The sequence below is a fragment of the Coregonus clupeaformis genome, unplaced genomic scaffold, assembly GCF_020615455.1.
Source record: "Coregonus clupeaformis isolate EN_2021a unplaced genomic scaffold, ASM2061545v1 scaf0012, whole genome shotgun sequence".
Classification (NCBI taxonomy): domain Eukaryota; kingdom Metazoa; phylum Chordata; class Actinopteri; order Salmoniformes; family Salmonidae; genus Coregonus; species Coregonus clupeaformis.
In genome coordinates this window covers 1,534,932-1,553,984 of record NW_025533467.1, presented here as the reverse complement: position 1 = coordinate 1,553,984, position 19,053 = coordinate 1,534,932, and the positions used below count along the sequence as shown (strand labels likewise).

General features: G+C 43.0%; 1 protein-coding gene and 1 long non-coding RNA gene across 2 annotated transcripts; one reads left to right on the top strand and one right to left on the bottom strand.

Moving 5' to 3' along the window:
* Nucleotides 1-667: 667 nt before the first annotated feature.
* Nucleotides 668-7,665, bottom strand: LOC121546547 (NADH dehydrogenase [ubiquinone] 1 alpha subcomplex subunit 4-like 2). The gene is made up of 4 exons (XM_041857800.1): nucleotides 7,464-7,665; nucleotides 2,558-2,643; nucleotides 1,782-1,842; nucleotides 668-1,579 (listed from the first exon to the last, which is right to left on the bottom strand). The coding sequence occupies exons 1-4, from the start codon at nucleotides 7,503-7,505 to the stop codon at nucleotides 1,523-1,525; spliced, it is 246 nt and encodes an 81-aa protein (XP_041713734.1). The 5' UTR covers nucleotides 7,506-7,665; the 3' UTR covers nucleotides 668-1,522.
* Nucleotides 7,666-16,506: 8,841 nt separating this feature from the next.
* Nucleotides 16,507-18,699, top strand: LOC121546765. The gene is made up of 5 exons (XR_005996410.1): nucleotides 16,507-16,541; nucleotides 16,736-16,795; nucleotides 17,756-17,867; nucleotides 18,209-18,243; nucleotides 18,391-18,699. It is a non-coding gene; the product is annotated as an uncharacterized LOC121546765 (long non-coding RNA).
* Nucleotides 18,700-19,053: the final 354 nt, after the last annotated feature.

Sequence of the window (19,053 nt, the reverse complement as noted above, 5' to 3'; positions counted from 1 at the left end):
ATTTACCACAGGTGGACTCCAATCAAGCTGTAGAAACATCTCAAGGATGATCAATCGAAACAGGATGCACCTGAGCTCAATTTCGAGTCTCATAGCAAAGGATCTGAATACTTATGTAAATAAGGTATTTCTGTTTTTAAACTTGTTTTCCCTTTATCTTTATGGGGTATTGTGTATAGATTGATGAGGATTTTTATTTATTTAATCCATTTTAGAACAAGGCTGTAACGTAACAAAATGTGGAAAAAGGGAAAGGGTCTGAATACTTTCCGAATGTACTGTAAATGGCTCCTAGCCTCCCATAAATAGGCTACTTTCTGTCCCTAACACTAAAACGAAATAATATAAAAGCAAAATAGAAATGTTTTTTATCAAACTGAAACTAAATAAAAACTAGTAAATCAAGTCTGAAAACAAGCTGAAACTAAACTGAATTTCATATAAAAATCTAAAAACGAATAGAAATAAAAACTAAGAATACATTACAAAACTATAATAACCTTGTTATGCACATATCAAATCAGGTTACGTCACCTTATGTATTAGCTAGGCCTAGATCTAACGAGTGCAGCAAAATCAGTAGGTTAGTTATTGGTTTTGTAACAAGATAGTCTTCTTTAGAAGAGATGGAGGAAGTGGCCTCCGAGAGTTCATAAACAGAACAGAATTTCCTCTGGCTCAAACCAAGTTTATTCAACCCACTGGGTGCTTCAGCTGCAAACACAACATACAAGTCACACAAGCACATCTTTATACCTTCCAACTAGGCGGAGTAATTCTAGTCTAGGACCCTCATGGGCGTGGAAATGTGTGTGTGTGTGTGTGTGTGTGTGGGAGATAAGACCATAATCAGATGGTCTTCGGGGTGGGCTCCTGTGGCCCCGCTCCCAGCAGTGTCTTCTCTCTTCAACTTTTGACCTTATTTCGAGTAGAGTTCCACATCTACTGGTCTGCCTTATCAAGAACTGAAACTAGACGGTTGCCCTTTGCCTCCCTCTTTAGGAACATTAATATTCTACAATAATATATTTTAACAGAATATGAACTTTCTGCATTTCCCCTTTTCTCACTCAGTAACTTTCCACACACCAAATTCCTCTTTACCCTTCCTTGACCCCCAACATATACATTTCTTATACATGTAAAGTAATCACTAAATTCTGGTATGGTAACATGAATAAGTATATTTCAAGCTAGAATCCTACAGGCCAAATTAATTTGTTTCAATTGACTGATTTCCCTATATGAACTGTAACACTAATATTTTTTCAGTGTAATTTGGTGAACAAATCTATGCACACTCTTGCGTCTTTTCAAAATGTGCACATTCATTGTTACATTTAGCGGCTGCCAAACTAACAATGAAGTGTTTATGATAAAACAAAAGCAAATTGATAGATTTGATCATCATCAATATTTGTATACATTAGAAGCGTTGAGAGACAAATTCTTCCCAGATTTAAATTCTTCAGTGACATTCTTTGGGCTAGACCTGGTGCCGTTAGGACAAGAGGGAAGATACTCAGAATTGAGGTCCCTCCTTCTTCAGGTTCTTGTAGTCAGTGTCAATGGCCACAAACTGGTGAAGAAGACAATATGGCAGGATTTACGTAATGCTCTTGGCTGCTTATATTGATACAAAATATTAACTGATACTATTGATAGGCTACATTACTATTACATTGTTGTCAAGTCAAACAAGAATCGAATAAGATGCAGTGATCCATACACTTTGTGGAGCTAATGTGTGTCTATTGCTGACTGTGTTGGCAGTACTGTACCTTGTACTGGTAGGTAGGGTCAAGCTGATTCCAGGGCTCAGGGTTGTTCTTCTTGTTCCAGCTGTACAGTGACACAGCAGTCAAAGCAGGCCGAAGTAGGACAGACAAATGGGATCAGAGGGAACTGTGTTAGTCTGCCTGCGATCAACTATTCATGGGCCAGACCTAGTTTCCAAAAACTCGCAGCAGCATAGGCCTTTAGTAGTGATATGGGAATTGATGCCCCAGAACGGCACAAGAGGTGGGATTACTCCCGAGTGGCGCAGTGGTCTAAGGCACTGCATCGCAGTGCTAGCTGTGCCACTAGAGATCCTGGTTCGAATCCAGGCTCTGTCGTAGCCGGCCGTGACCGGGAGACCCATGGGGCGGCGCACAATTGGCCTAGCGTCGTCTAGGGTAGGGGAGGGAATGGCCGGCAGGGGATGTAGCTCAGTTCGTAGAGCATGGCGTTTGCAACGCCAGGGTTGTGGGTTCGATTCCCACGGGGGGTATGAAAAAAATAATAAAAAAATATATAATTAAAAAATATATATATATAGTAATGTATGCACTAACTGTAAGTCGCTCTGGATAAGAGCGTCTGCTAAATGACTAAAATGTAAATGTAAAATTACAAAGAGCTGTCAATCATGAACTGATTTAGCCAAGGCTTTATGATGTAAAAGGGTCATGGCATCCACTACTTTATGTTTTAATTGGATAGTATTAAGAAATTGATTAAACAATATTGATTAAAAAGGAGAATGACAAATAAGGGTAAAGGTAAAGAGTCTTACGTGACATGGGGCCCCTTTGCAAGACGGACCAAATACAAGGAGGCTCCTCCCATTCCCAACAAGATGAAGAAGAACTGGGGGATGAGCTATGAGAGAGTAAGAAGAAAGAGGGAGATAACATGCACATTGCATTCACTCTGAGGCATAGAATTCTGAGCATTTCTAGATACCCTTTGTCAATACAGTGTTCCAGTAACCAATGACCAGCTGATCAAGATGATTACACAGGGAGGGATCCACAGATTATAGCCTTTGCTTTGTCTTGCTTTAGGTCACATGTAAGATTATGCTAGGGTGTGCGCATCCTTTTCAGGGAGACTAATGTAGAACTTCCCCTTTCATACTGTGGAGACCAAGTCTGAATAGCTACAGTGAGGGAAAAAAGTATTTGATCCCCTGCTGATTTTGTACGTTTGCCCACTGATGAATAAATTATCAGTCTATAATTTTAATGGTAGGTTTATTTGAACAGTGACAGACTGTCACGCCCTGACCTATATAACTCCTGTTTGTTGAGTCAGGGTGTGGAAATCTATGTTAGATATTCTATGTTTATGTTCTAGTTTTCTATTTCTATGTCTGGCCGGGTGTGATTCCCAATCAGAGGCAGCTGTCGCTCGTTGTCTCTGATTGGGGATCATACTTAGGTAGCCTATTGCCTACTGTGTATTGTGGGATCTTGTTCCTGTTAGGCTGGTGTGTGTATAGCCCTTTGGACTTCACGTTACGTTGTTTCTTGTTTTGGTTTGTATGTTTATTGGGTGAATAAACATGTACGCTTTTTACGCTGCACCTTGGTCTGACCCGTCTCTCAACGATCGTGACAGAAGATCCCACCAAACGAGGACCAAGCAGCGTGAGCAGGAGCAGACATCCTGGACATGGGAGGAGATCCTGGATGGTAAGGGATCTTGGACATGGGAGGAGATCCAGGCTGGGATGGATCGCCGTCCTTAGGAACAGACAGAGGAAGCCTGGGTAGGAGAGGAGCAACGGCGACACCGACAGCGCCGGCCGAGGAGGAAGCCCGAGAGGCAGCCCCAATAAAAAAATGTTTGGGGGGCTAAAGGGGTGGTCGGGGATCGAGAGAGAAGAGCCCCGACCACTGCACCCGGTGGGGTTCCAGTTGGAGTCCCTACGACCATGGGAACAGGAATGGGAACAGTTTTACACTGAGGATGACGACGACAACGATGAGTTTCTGTTCCTTAACTCGTGGGGGCTCCCGGAGGAGTCCTCACTGGAGGAGGATTGGGCGCGGAGAGTAAAGGACTGGTACAGTCGTAGACCTCCAGCGGCGGTTCCCAGTCCGGTACGCCTCGTGCCTGCTTCTCGCACTAAGCCAGTGGTGCGTGCTCCCAGTCCGGTAAGGTCCGTGCCTGCTCCTCGCACCAAGCCAGTGGTGCGTGTTCCCAGTCCGGCACGGCCCGTGCCTGCACCAAACCAGTGGTGCGTGTATCCAGTCCGGTACGGCCCATACCTGCTCCTCGCACCAAACCAGTGGTGCATGTCACCAGCCCGGTACGCCCCGTACCTGCTCCCCGCACCAGGCCAGTGGTGCGTGTCCCCAGTCCGGCACGGCCCGTTCCTGCTCCTCGCACCAGACCTGTGGTGCGTGTCTCCAGGCTGGCCCAACCCGTTCCTGCTCCTCGCACCAGACCTGTGGTGCGTGTCTCCGGCCCGTTCCTGCTCCTCGCACCAGACCTGTGGTGCGTGTCTCCAGTCCGGCCAGGCCCGTCCCTGCTCCGTGCACCAGACCAGTGGTGCGTGTCCCCAGGCCGGCCCGGCCCGTTCCACCAGTGCCAAGTCCAGCTCTGGTCAGCTGCTCCATTCCGGAGCCAGAGCAATCCGCTCCACCGGTACCTGATCCAGCTCCGGTCAGCTGCTCTACTCCGGATCCAGAGCAGTCCGCTCCACCGGTGCCATGTCCAGCTCCGGTCAGCGGCTCCACTCCGGAGCCAGAGCAGTCCACTCCACCAGGGTCTAGTTCAGCTCCGGTGAGCGGCTCCACTCCGGAGCCAGAGCAGTTCGCTCCACTGGTGCCTGATCCGGCTACGGTCAGCGGCTCTACTCCGGGACCAGACGTCAGCCCCTCTCCAGGGTCAGGGCCTCCCACACCAGGGTCCAGACAGGGCTTGGTGCATCGCGGGAGGATGGCCGATCCAGGCCCAGACATCAGCCCCTCTCCAGGTTCGGGGTCTCCCACACCAGGGTCCAGACAGGGCTTGGTGCATCGTGGGAGGAAGGAGAGGGGAAGCATCGTGCCGAGGTCCAGACCAGACCTGGGGCGCAACGGGGAGGCAGAGAGGGAGAGGTCGTCACGCCCGGAGCCGGAAGCCGCCACCGAAGTGGGAAGCCCACCCAGACCCTCCCCTGTTATGTCAGGTTTGTGCGGCCGGAGTCCGCACCTTTGGCGGGGTACTGTCACGCCCTGACCTATAGAACTCTTGTTTGTTGAGTCAGGGTGTGGAAATCTATGTTAGATATTCTATGTTTATGTTCTAGTTTTCTATTTCTATGTCTGGCCGGGTGTGATTCCCAATCAGAGGCAGCTATCGCTCGTTGTCTCTGATTGGGGATCATACTTAGGTAGCCTATTGCCTACTGTGTATTGTGGGATCTTGTTCCTGTTAGGCTGGTGTGTGTATAGCCCTTTGGGCTTCATGTTACGTTGTTTCTTGTTTTGGTTTGTATGCTTATTGGGCGCTTTTCACGCTGCACCTTGGTCCGACCCGTCTCTCAACGATCGTGACAGAGACAGAATAACAACAACAAAAATCCAGAAAAACACATGTAAAAATTTTTATAAATTAATTTGCATTTTAATGAGGGAAATAAGTATTTGACCCCTCTCAATCAGAAAGATTTCTGGCTCCCAGGTGTCTTTTATACAGGTAACGAGCTGAGATTAGGAGCACTCCCTTAAAGGGTGTAAAAGACACCTGTCCACAGAAGCAATCAATCAGATTCCAAACTCTCCACCATGGCCAAGACCAAAGAGCTCTCCAAGGATGTCAGGGACAAGATTGTAGACCTACACAAGGCTGGAATGGGCTACAAGACCATCGCCAAGCAGCTTGGTGAGAAGGTGACAACAGTTGGTGCGATTATTCGCAAATGGAAGAAACACAAAATAACTGTCAATCTCCCTCGGCCTGGGGCTCCATGCAAGATCTCACCTCGTGGAGTTGCAATGATCATGAGAACGGTGAGGAATCAGCCCAGAACTACACAGGAGGATCTTGTCAATGATCTCAAGGCAGCTGGGACACTAGTCACCAAGAAAAAAATTGGTAACACACTACGCCGTGAAGGACTGAAATCCTGCAGCGCCCGCAAGGTCCCCCTGCTCAAGAAAGCACATATACAGGCCCATCTGAAGTTTGCCAATGAATGATTCAGAGGAGAACTGGGTGAAAGTGTTGTGGTCAGATGAGACCAAAATGGAGCTCTTTGGCATCAACTCAACTCGCCGTGTTTGGAGGAGGAGGAATGCTGCCTATGACCCCAAGAACACCATCCCCACCGTCAAACATGGAGGTGGAAACATTATGCTTTGGGGGTGTTTTTCTGCTAAGGGGACAGGACAACTTCACCGCATCAAAGGGACGATGGACGGTGCCATGTACCATCAAATCTTGGGTGAGAACCTCCTTCCCTCAGCCAGGGCATTGAAAATGGGTTGTGGATGGGTATTCCAGCATGACAATGACCCAAAACACATGGCCAAGGCAACAAAGGAGTGGCTCAAGAAGAAGCACATTAAGGTCCTGGAGTGGCCTAGCCAGTCTCCAGACCTTAATCCCATAGAAAATCTGTGGAGGGAGCTGAAGGTTCGAGTTGCCAAACGTCAGCCTCGAAACCTTAATGACTTGGAGAAGTTCTGCAAAGAGGAGTGGGACAAAATCCCTCCTGAGATGTGTGCAAACCTGGTGGCCAACTACAAGAAACGTCTGACCTCTGTGATTGCTAACAAGGGTTTTGCCACCAAGTACTAAGTCATGTTTTGCAGAGGGGTCAAATACTTATTTCCCTCATTAAAATGCAAATCAATTTATAACATTTTTGACATGCGTTTTTCTGGATTTTTTGGTTGTTATTCTGTCTCTCACTGTTCAAATAAACCTACCATTAAAATTATAGACTGATCATGTCTTTGTCAGTGGGCAAACGTACAAAATCAGCAGGGGATCAAATACTTTTTTCCCTCACTGTAAATATTTTAAACCTGTTAGTGTCCCCCGGAGGCCCTATGTTGAATTTCAGCTTCCTGCGATTACAGGAAGTGACTTAATTGGGGTCATAGGGGCTATTTCGATGGGTTAAAAAGGTTGAATCTTCCCAGAATGTTACATATTTGTGACCGGGAGATTGTCATGACCCGGCATATGAAATGTAAAGTAAATCGACCCAAAAGCATTTTTTATAAAATGGTCTTGCAGTTAAAAAAACTAATAGCCTTGTTAGAATTAATTCTGAACAGGATATCGGTCACATTTTTACATTCTTGAAACTGTCCTGTCTGTCTGTCTGCCTGTGACTGTATATGTCTCTGTCTGTCAGTCTGTCTGTGAGTGGATAAGTCTGCCTGCCTGCCTGCCTGTCTGCCTGACACTGTTTCAAAAAAACTTTTTTTATTTGTCAAAATGTAGTAGTGAAGCCTATTTAGAGTTTAAACTTGTATTTAATTTCAATTTGCCTAATGACACTTAGCCTATGGGGTTAATTGATGTTTGGAACTGCCATCCAAAGTCATTTTGATAATTCACTTTGATAATTTCATGATTCATTTGAGCAACAACTGGTAGCATATTACACACCGACAACAGAAATTATGAAACTTTCATGAAATATTACTACCAACTCACTTAGGGCATTAAACCATAGAACAAAAATAAGTACTTACCCCTGGATGCTTCTTTACGTGTTCCATCGCTATTCTAATCATCTTTGCTTACAGTTGCTCTACTTTTTGTCAATATAATAATTTAAAGATTATTATATTAATTTCAGCAACAGTAATTTGAATTCTACGTCAAAAAAGCTTGTTTGAGACTATCCAAGATTAGACCTGTTGCGTTCTCTGTCCGGGTGGCTGCTCGCAGGATTGAGGAGAGGAGAGGAGGGAGGTGAAGATGCTATCTGTTCCTCACAATTACATCTGGCCTCTTGGGACATATTGTGCACGTACTAGCCCATCAACCGGGGTTTAGAGCAAAAACATATCTAATTGAAGAAAATTCTGTGTGCATAGAATGATTGCTGTAGCCAACAAAATATACATTAAAAAAAACGTAACATTACTCTACAACTTATAACAAATTACGTTACAACTTCTCTAGGATTCTCAGAAACCCATTTGACTCATTTCCTTTGGACCCCATCCCCCTTGGGACAAGACTGGAGGAAATGGAAAGAAAAGAGACAAATATTTGTCCTAGTAAAGCCCATTACACTAACTACTGTAGTTCCCTTAACATTTGTTATTCTGCTTATGGAACTTTCACAGGGCAAAGACATTATTATTATTATTATTATTTAATTTTTTACATAGCATCCACATCTGCCATTTTTCACATAGCATCACATAGCATCCACATCTGCCATTACGTTGAGTATAGTATAGAGTTTATAGATGAGGCATAAAACTGTAGGACATTCAGAGATGACAAAGGGATTTAAAACTTTTTCAAACATACAGTAAATTCAGGTTTGTACTGGAGGTTTCGGTGAAAAGTTTTAACGAGTCAGGGAACGGTCTGGTCAGCATACAGAAAGTAAATCACCCATTCATTATACAATGTTTCCTGAGCAGAGAGAGAATAAAGCCGGAGTAGGACAGCGGATTATGAGTCAACCCGCGCATCACTACAGTCCGTCCATACCCTGTGGTCAAAGGTCAACCAAGACGAGGTGGTTGTCTTTACCCCCTGGAGGAACAGGATATAAATACAAGCAATGAGGACCTATTATTATCATAACCTACATTTATGACCCGTTCTAAATTAAGAAAATGTGTAGATTATTACCACCACCCATATATATATATTTTATCATAGCCTAAAGGTGCTTTATTCAATTCTTCCCATTTTTTTATGACTTTGTCAATCAACTTGTTCTTAAAGGCCCAGTGCAGTCAGAAACGTGATTTTCCTGTTTTATATATATTTCCACTCTATGAGGTTGGAATAATACTGTGAAATTGTGAAAATAATGATAATACCCTTTTAGTGTTAGAGCTGTTTGAAAAGACAACCTGAAATTTCAGCCTGTTTTGGTGGGATAAAATTTTGGCTTGCCTGGTGACATCACCAGGCAGTAAATTAGTTATACAATACAATACAATACAAAATTATTAATCCAGAGCGGCAATTCGTTCAGGGCTGATAGGGTGCTTCAGACAGGACAACACACACAAACAGTATAATTGTAAAATAAAACACTGTTAAAAAGCCTTCCTCCTGGCCGGCTGCTCAAAGAATGAGCCCTGACTTCTGAGAGCAACCCTAGTGATCTTAGAGCAGGTGTTCACAATGGCTTGGAGGCACAGGAGGTTGGTGGCAACTTGGGGAATATGGGCTCTGGTAATGACTGGAGCGGAATCGGTGGAACAGTAACAAATACATCAACCATATGGTTTCCAGGTGTTTGATGTCATTCCATTTACTCCGTTCCGGTCATTATTAGGAGCCTCCCCTCAGCAGCCTCCTGTGTTTGGACAGAGAGGGATGTGAACTAGCATATGAAGGAGAAACACAGAACACAACTGATGAAAGAACTGTAAAAGTTTGCAATATTGATTTGTGGACACCTGAATGAGTTCAGTTTCCTAAGGAAGTATTGTCTCTGGTGGGCTTTTTTGATGATGTGTTAGGCTCAAACTTCAGGATGTAATCAAAAACGGTACCAAGATATTTAAACTGGTCCACACTGTCCACCTCCTCACCATGGATGATCACCAGGTCCATCCTTGTGGGCTTCCTCTGAAGTCGACAACCATTTCCTTAATCTTGGAGATATTGAACTCCAGCAGCGCACTGTCACACCAGTCAATTAAGTCCTGGAGGGCTGGGCTGTGGTCCTGCTCAGACCCTGAGAGGAGTGAGAGGAGGACTGTGTCATCAGCAAACTTCAAAAGATGGCGGTTTGCGTGGGCACTCTGACAGTCACTGGTGTAAAGCAGGGGTATTCAACTCTTACCCTACGAGGTCCTGTGCCTGCTGGTTTTCTGTTCTACCTGATAATTGCACCCACCTGGTGTCCCAGGTCTAAATCAGAGTTGAGTTTGAGGGGTGTAGAGAATAAAAGGAGGTGTGACAGTACGCACCCTTGTGGTGAACCTGTGCTAGTGAGTAGAGTGTCTGATAGGGTCCATTAGCATACACTCTCTGGCCGGTCAGTTAAAAAATCCATAATCCATGGGATAAGGCAGCGGTCAATTGAGCTGTGAGTCAAGTTTTCTGGCGAGAATGGCAGGCTGCATGGTGTTAATTACCTCGACTAACCTGTAGCCCTGCACATTGTCTCGGTACCGGTACCCCCTGTATATAGCCTCATTATTGTTATTTTATTGTGCTACTTTTATTTATTTTTAGCAAATATTTTCTTACTTTATAAAAAATTCAGCATTGTTGGTTAAGGGCTTGTAAATAAGCATTTCACGGTAAGGTCTACACCTGTTGTATTCGGCGCATGTGACAACATTTGATTTTATACAGTTGGAGACCTGCCTCAGGTGGAGTCACTCTGTCTGTGACAGACCTGAAGGTGTAGTTGACAACTACCATGGTGATCGAGCAATCACAGGTGAAACTGACCTGCACAACCCCACCTACATCAGGTACAAGAACAAACAATATCTACAATACAACTCTTCCCCTTGGTACATATCCTCAGTCAACTGTGAGGATGCAGGCAGCAACTCCTGTGCTGTAAACAGTCAAGAGAATCTCCACTCTCCTGAAGTGACTCTAATGGTCAGATACAAATCAAACAACATCTCAGTGGCAGTCAGTCCCTCTGGTGAAATAGTACGGGGCAGTTCAGTTACTCTGACCTGTAGCAGTGATGCCAACCCAGCAGTGTATATACACACCTGGCTTAAAAAGACAGTAACCTCACACAAAGCATCTGGAAGGAGCTACATCACCAACATCAGCCCTGAAGACAGTGGAGAATATTACTGTGAGACTCTGAATGAGAAAGGAGCTAAGAACTCTACAATTAAATGGATCATTGTATTAGGAAAACAAACACCTGTTAAGAATGCAGCTGTATGAATCACAGTTGTTGCTCTGGTTCTCATTCTCCTCCTCGGCCTTCTGTGGTTCAGAAAGAGGACTTCCAAATCCACTTCTGTCACAAGGGACACAGCAGAGGATAGACAGAGGGACGGTCTGATGTGTTGAAATTCAACTGCCCTGGTGTTGCCCCCCCCCAACCTGCAGCACATGCAGCTGAGGATCCATCTGCGATCTATAGCACAGTCAACAAACCCAGAACCCGAACACAAGAAGGTACATTCTTATCCTCTTATCCAATGTTTCCCAGGCCTCCTACTGGGTCGCTGTAATCCTACTGAGCTGAATTTAAAAACGTTGCCTTGTTGATTTGGAAGGTCACACAATATTCTGTTGTATAAAGTATAGATTAGAAAGAGCCTGTGTAAGATGTGACATAATATTTTTGCTTGTTAACATTGTTAAGCTTTAGTCAATTTTTAAAAAGCTTTTAGTAAAATGCATCTCAGTGAAAGACTGTATAATAGACTTGTAACCTTAGGGCGTGTGAAGGGTGGGGGGGTTTCTGAATTTCTGAAGGGAAATTCGGTAACACCTCATTTTAAGGGGTCCTCATTATAGTGTATTTACATGAGCAATTACACTTTAAGAAGTATTGTAAGTAATTGTAGTAATTCATAGTTACATTGTAACGTGGTGGTAATTAGTCTGCAATTAAAGGGGTGTAACAATGAATGCTTGTTACCCTGCTTGTTACAAATGTTAAAGTTTCCAATAGCATCCCAATGCACCATATTTCAGCCTGCACATAGCATGTGATAAGTGTTAGCCAATTGAAGACCGACCACCTCATTGACACACCGCTGCAATAAAGGGCTCTGGAGTCTGATGCCCAGTCCCAATCGCAAAAACGGGTTCACAAACGGTTCACATCAAAAATACGTTACATTGTTAAATCATTTCACGGTGCATTTGACAATGGGTCACTTACTTTAACCATCAATAAAAAAAGGTTTAATTAAAATTGTGAGTAATTTGTGCTTGTCAAATTTTAAGCCTATTAAGCTTGGTTGAATAATGGTTTATAAATGCACTTTAAATGTTCATAAGACAAACTATTATTCCATCATGCAACCTTGCACGGGTTTCACTGTTTAGGAACATTCTCACGTTTGGATGGGATTCATTGGTGCAATTATTTATTTATCCCAGGAATTAAGGCATGTCAAGATCTGCCCATCTGCACAACATGATCGAAATAACGACGACCTCAAACGTGCCCACGTGTTGACACTGACATCATGTAACATACGCAAAGAACAGGGTCGAGAAGGTCAGTGTTCAAAATCCGGACATGAAAGATTGCCATGAAAGAAACAAAGTGTTGTAGGTCAAAAACATCAACACAGGAGAGAGAAAGTAAGTTTCCCATGTAATTTGTTTTGCTTGTTTGGATAAATGAATTCTGCTGGATGATTTAACAGAGGTAGTTAGCTAGCGTTTGCTGGCTAGCTAGCCTAGTGTTGGTTAGATACAGTGGGGAGAACAAGTATTTGATACACTGCCGATTTTGCAGGTTTTCCTACTTACAAAGCATGTAGAGGTCTGTAATTTTTATCATAGGTACACTTCAACTGTGAGAGACAGAATCTAAAACAAAAATCCAGAAAATCACATTGTATGATTTTTAAGTAATTAATTTGAATTTTATTGCATGACATAAGTATTTGATACATCAACAAAGCAGAACTTAATATTTGGTACAGAAACCTTTGTTTGCAATTACAGAGATCATACGTTTCCTGTAGGTCTTGACCAGGTTTGCACACACTGCAGCAGGGATTTTGGCCCACTCCTCCATACAGACCTTCTCCAGATCCTTCAGGTTTCGGGGCTGTCGCTGGGCAATACGGACTTTCAGCTCCCTCCAAAGATTTTCTATTGGGTTCAGGTCTGGAGACTGGCTAGGCCACTCCAGGACCTTGAGATGCTTCTTACGGAGCCACTCCTTAGTTGCCCTGGCTGTGTGTTTCGGGTCGTTGTCATGCAGGAAGACCCAGCCACGACCCATCTTCAATGCTCTTACTGAGGGAAGGAGGTTGTTGGCCAAGATCTCGCGATACATGGCCCCATCCATCCTCCCCTCAATACGGTGCAGTCGTCCTGTCCCCTTTGCAGAAAATCATCCCCAAAGAATGATGTTTCCACCTTCATGCTTCACGGTTGGGATGGTGTTCTTGGGGTTGTACTCATCCTTCTTCTTCCTCCAAACACGGCGAGTGGAGTTTAGACCAAAAAAGCTCTATTTTTGTCTCATTAGACCACATGACCTTCTCCCATTCCTCCTCTGGATCATCCAGATGGTCATTGGCAAACTTCAGACGGGCCTGGACATGCACTGGCTTGAGCAGGGGGACCTTGCGTGCGCTGCAGGATTTTAATCCATGACGGCATAGTGTGTTACTAATGGTTTTCTTTGAGACTGTGGTCCCAGCTCTCTTCAGGTCATTGACCAGGTCCTGCCGTGTAGTTCTGGGCTGATCCCTCACCTTCCTCATGATCATTGATGCCCCACGAGGTGAGATCTTGCATGGAGCCCCAGACCGAGGGTGATTGACCGTCATCTTGAACTTCTTCCATTTTCTAATAATTGCGTCAACAGTTGTTGCCTTCTCACTAAGCTGCTTGCCTATTGTCCTGTAGCCCATTCCAGCCTTGTGCAGGTCTACAATGTTATCCCTGATGTCCTTACACAGCTCTCTGGTCTTGGCCATTGTGGAGAGGTTGGAGTCTGTTTGATTGAGTGTGTGGACAGGTGTCTTTTATACAGGTAACGAGTTCAAACAGGTGCAGTTAATACAGGTAATGAGTGGAGAACAGGAGGGCTTCTTAAAGAAAAACTAACAGGTCTGTGAGAGCCGGAATTCTTACTGGTTGGTAGGTGATCAAATACTTATGTCATGCAATAAAATGCAAATTAATTACTTAAAAATCATACAATGTGATTTTCTGTATTTTTGTTTTAGATTCCGTCTCTCACAGTTGAAGTGTACCTATGATAAAAATTACAGACCTCTACATGCTTTGTAAGTAGGAAAACCTGCAAAATCGGCAGTGTATCAAATACTTGTTCTCCCCACTGTAGCTAACTGTAGCTAGCTAGATAGTAAACGTTAGCTGGCGTTTTTGCTGGGTCTACCAACTAGGCTAGCTAGCTAGTTACCCAGTGGAGGCTCCTCAGAGGAGGAAGGGTAGGACCATCCTCCTCAGTGATTTTCATAAAAATATATATTTTTAAACTTTTAAACTGTTATCCTTTTAAAATAAAATGATACTAAATATAATCACATGTCACCAAATAATTGATTAAAACACACTAATTTACAGTAGCCCCAGCAGCACTCTGTAGGGTAGCACCATGGTGTAGCCGGAGGATAGTTAGCTTCCGTCCTCCTCTGGATACATTGACTTCAATACAAAACTTAGGAGGCTAATGGTTCTCACCCCCTTACATAGACTTACACAGTAATTATGACAACTTCCGGAGGACGTCCTCCAACCTATCAGAGCTCTTGCAACATGAACTGACATGTTGTCCACCCAATCAAAGGATCAGAGAATTAATCTAGTACTGAAAGCATAAGCTACAGCTAGCTAGCACTGCAGTGCATAACATGTGGTGAGTAGTTGACTCAAAGAGAGAGAGAGAAGAAAATAGTTGAACAGTTTTGATCAAATTAATTTCTTCCAAAATTAAGGAGATGCCAGAGAGGGCACAACACTGGAACTCTTCCAAGTCAAGGTAAGCTTTTGGTTTTACTAATTTATTGCCACCTCGGCCCTGCCGGTGTAACTGCTTACTGACTGTAACTTTACTGTATGATTGTAGCGGGCTTACTAAAGCATTAGTTCTATTAGCTATGTTGACTATGACGTTACTTTAGCTAATATAGTGACAACGATGTAGGCTTTGTGTAGCAGTTATGATATGGTTTGGCTTGAAAAGGTTTTTTCGCCTGGTCACATACAGCTGATGTGTTGTGCATTGAAGTCCACAAGCGAAGGGACAAGGTGAGAGGAGGAGAGCGCATAGATGCGAGAAGGGATACAACGTGGCTGCTATGAAAGTGAACTGTGCCTACGCGTGATCAGGGGTGTATTCATTCCGCCGATTCTGTTGAAAAACCTTTCTTAAACGTAAGCAAACGGAACAAAATGGGGATGAACATACCTGTATTTGTCCAATAGAAACTCTCGTTCGCATCTGTTGGACTAATGATTACACCCTATATCAGCTAGATGCAGGCAAGAGTGTGCACCTCAATTTTTTCTCTCGACCTGTGTGCACCTACGCTGTAAACTTTCATTTACAGGCTAGGTTGTAGCAACGTCATGATGGTTATAGTGTCACGACTTCCGCCGAGGCTGCCTCCCCTCCTTGTTCGGGCAGGCTTCGGCGTTTGTCGTCACCGGCATACTAGCCACTGCCTCTCCATTATTCATCATTCCATTTGTCTTGTCTTGTCAATCACACACACCTGGTTCTTATCCCCTCATTAGTCCGTGTATAAGTGTTCCCTCTGCCCCCCTTGTCCTTGTGGGTGATTGTTTATTTGTGAGAGTAGTGTAGCTTGGTGGAGCTACTCGTACCTTATATTTGCCGGGGTAGATATTTCCCCTGTGCCTGTTATTGTTGGAGCTACCGTTACCTTGTATTTGCCAGGGTAGATTTCCCCTGTGCCTGTTTCGCTTGTCACTATCCAGCGCTATTTGTGTATGACGGAATAAACTCTGCATTCGGTGATTACCCTCCTGCGCCTGACTCCTTCTATCACACTCATCACATATAGGGAAATTTTGAGTATCATGTAGTAGCCTAAACCTGTCGCTGTTACATTGAACTGGGTGAATGGAATATATTTAACAGTAATCCAATATGCTGTAATAGAAATAAGGCCATGCTCATGATTTAAAAAATGTGTCCTCCCTCATCTTAAACGGCACTGACCGCCACTGTAGTTACCATCTACAGAATAGAATTTCCATGCGATCTGTTGAGTTGTTTTGGATTAGCTAGCACACTAGCTAGCAATGATTTTTTTCAAACCTTGGCTAGCTAGCAAATATGCTATGTTCGTTACTCAGTAGCGAACAAGCTAGCTAGCTAACGTTAGCTGGGCTGGATGGTCTTATCTTCCCTGAACCTTGTTCTTAGGGTATCTGTTACCCAAGGGTATTACATGAGACACACCCAGCATGTTAATATTAGCTAGCCTATTAGCTAGCTACTTCTTTCAACACACAATGAGTAACGTTAGTTCCTTTTCAATGTAGCTAAACACTAGCTAACTTATTAGTGTTAGCAAGCATGATTATTGCTAGCTGAATAACACAACAACTAGCTAGGTAGCTAGCTAAGCCTAGTTAGTTATATACCTTAACTATAGAAATCATGATAATGATAACTAGGGGTAATGTAGTGTCTATGCTAATTGTCATACATTATTTTTCCAGGATGGGAAAATGCTTACAAGAAAAAAAACAGATGAAGACAGTCAGAGTCAGAGACAGAGTTGCTGATTTCCATTGTTACTTGTAATGTTAAAAATGGAAGAAAAAGACAATCCCATTTTTCTAAATTAGCTATGTAGGCTACAAACTACTGTGGGGAGATTCTCACAAACACGATGGTGTTCTCCGTTTTGCTCTATGACCCCCACAACTGTCACGGGACTCATCTGAAGGTAACCAGTATCAGTTTTAAAACATTAATGGAATTATGGAGGAATTTTTGTTCCTACCCAAACATAGGGGTTTACTTTAAATAGCTAAATCCTGTGTAACAACTAGCGACAACCTTATACTTATGCAGATATTACAGATATGTACTCTGTTGTGTATTAGTGTGTTTATTTTCTCACTTGGATTGCGCTTTCAGAAGCTGACGATTAGATTGTCCGAATGGGTAACCTACTTTGTAGGTACACAATAATTACAAGTAAGTACACCTCAAGATATACTTTATTTTAAGTATCTAAATCCTGTGTAACACCTAGTAATTACATTCTACTTATGCAGATATTACATGTACTTTGGTGTACTTGTGTGTGTCTTCTCACTTGGATGGCAAGGAGGTTCAGGTTGTCATAATGGGTAACGTTACACATTGATTATACATTATTTTTTATTATAATCTGGGATGACACTCGTGTAGTAGACCCCAGTCAGTGAGTTGACCTATATTTGATCTGTTTTTGGAAACTCAACCAAGTTAACCCAGATAGTACACTTTTTGGGGGTAAGTGCTCGCAACAACATTGAGTGAAGATTTTAAAGTGTGCATTCACGGGTAGGTAATTAGAGCTATTGAGCCTCCAACCTTTGTAATCTCTGACACCCAGCGCAGCTGTCCACAAGAGATTACAACCTTGTGACAGTTATTATTGAATCAGATGCAGCTGAGAAGAAACTAAATTGGTGAATTTAGTGAAAACTTGCCCATTTGTAACAAGCATGGTAACAAGCATTTGATGTTACACCTCTGTAATTACAGTCTGAAATTACCACCAGTTACATGTTGTTATTAGTGTAACATTGAGTTATTACAATTCACTACAATACTTGTTAGTGTAATTACATATGGACCCCTTAAAATGAAGTGTTACCGGAAATCAATAAAACAAAACAAAAAACATTTGTGGGTAGTATTATTAGTATTGTAGCAACTGAGAGGGGAACGCTGAAATGGCAACCCTGCAGTTTCAGGGCAAGGGCATTACTTTCTGTGACATTAGGTTCAGACTGCTTGGCAGGTGCTGTAGTATGTTAACATACAGGGAGGCTCCATCTCTGTTAGTACTACAGATAGTAGATGTTTTAGTAGCTGTAGTAGTGATAGTATTAGTAGTGGAGATGTAACCTACAGTGGTAATTGTACTGCTATCAATGTCCTCACCAGATAGAGCTGAGACAGCAGTAATAAGGGGGCTACAACAATGAAGAAAGTCATGAGCATGACGGTTTTGAGGCAGTCCGTCCATTCCCTGGGATCAAAGGTCAACCAGGACAAGGTAGTTGTCTGTATACCCAGGAGGCACAGGGTGGAGATATAAACAAGAATAATATTTCTAACAGTATAACGGACAGTAATGAACTAGAGACTTCTGAAAGGAGAGGAAAAAATGGCAAAGTGCTAAATTATGAAAATGTGTAGATTATAAAAAGGATGTATGTTAATATTAATGAAAATAAAGGTGTCCTCTGATGAGGGAGGTTGGTGGATAAAAAAAAAATATATATCAAAGATGAAGGAAGTCAGTTCTGCACCTTCGTTTTGTCTACTTCTAATTGGTGTTAACCACAGACCACATGCCTACTGTTTCCTCTGCTGTTTCATTCCATGCACTACCAGTAAGAGATCTACATTGACCAGACTTCTCCACCTCTGTAAGTATTCTTGATTACATCTTGACAATTTTTGCACCCCTAATGATCACATTTCATGTTTTTGGTTATAAACCATTTTGTTGAGTTATTCACCAGCTATAAAGTGTGTTTTGTTGACAATCTTTGTTTCTTGGCGATAATCTGCAGGGTGGGAAATGCAAAGATGCCCTTGAGAACAGCAGGAAGTGTGATTGTGGTTTTCATCTTGTCAGTGTCAGGTATGACCACTGTCATAGTTTTATAAAAGTGTTCTTATTGTTATTCACTCTTGTGAAATATCTAAAATGCTATAAAACAATTCAGAATAAGATGTCTCTGAATGTTGTCATGTATATAGTAGGGCTGTAGCGGTCATGAAATTTTGTCAGCCAGTAATTGTCATGCCAATTGACCTTTAACTAACATAAACATTTTTACCATCTCCGGGCTTCCACACATACAAGCTGCTGATGCGCGCCTTTGGAACATCTACATTTTAAAAAGTTGAATAAATCCATTTAATATAGCCTGCACCACAGGTGTCAAACTCAATTTCATGGGCGGCCGAGGGTCTGCGGGTTTTCGCTCCTTGTCCTTGATTGACGAATTAAGGTCAGTAATTATTAAGGAACTCCCCACACCTGGCTGTCTCGAGCTTAATTGAAAGGAAAAACCAAAAACCTGCAGACACTAGGCCCCCCATGTAATGAGTTTGACACCCCTGGCGTACACATCACAATAATATCCATTATTAATTTAGTTGTGATAGGCCTATATACCTGTGCATGTCTTCAAAATCAAAACATAAGGGTTGCATGATGCGACTCTACA

Coding starts and splice junctions, on each gene's coding strand:
- LOC121546547 (XM_041857800.1), bottom strand. CDS start 7,505: ATGATTAGAATAGCGATGGAACACGTAAAGAAGCATCCAGGG. Junction 1,843..2,557: donor GCAAAGGGGCCCCATGTCAC/GTAAGACTCTTT, acceptor GTCACTGTACAG/CTGGAACAAGAAGAACAACC. Junction 1,580..1,781: donor ACCCTACCTACCAGTACAAG/GTACAGTACTGC, acceptor CTTCTTCACCAG/TTTGTGGCCATTGACACTGA.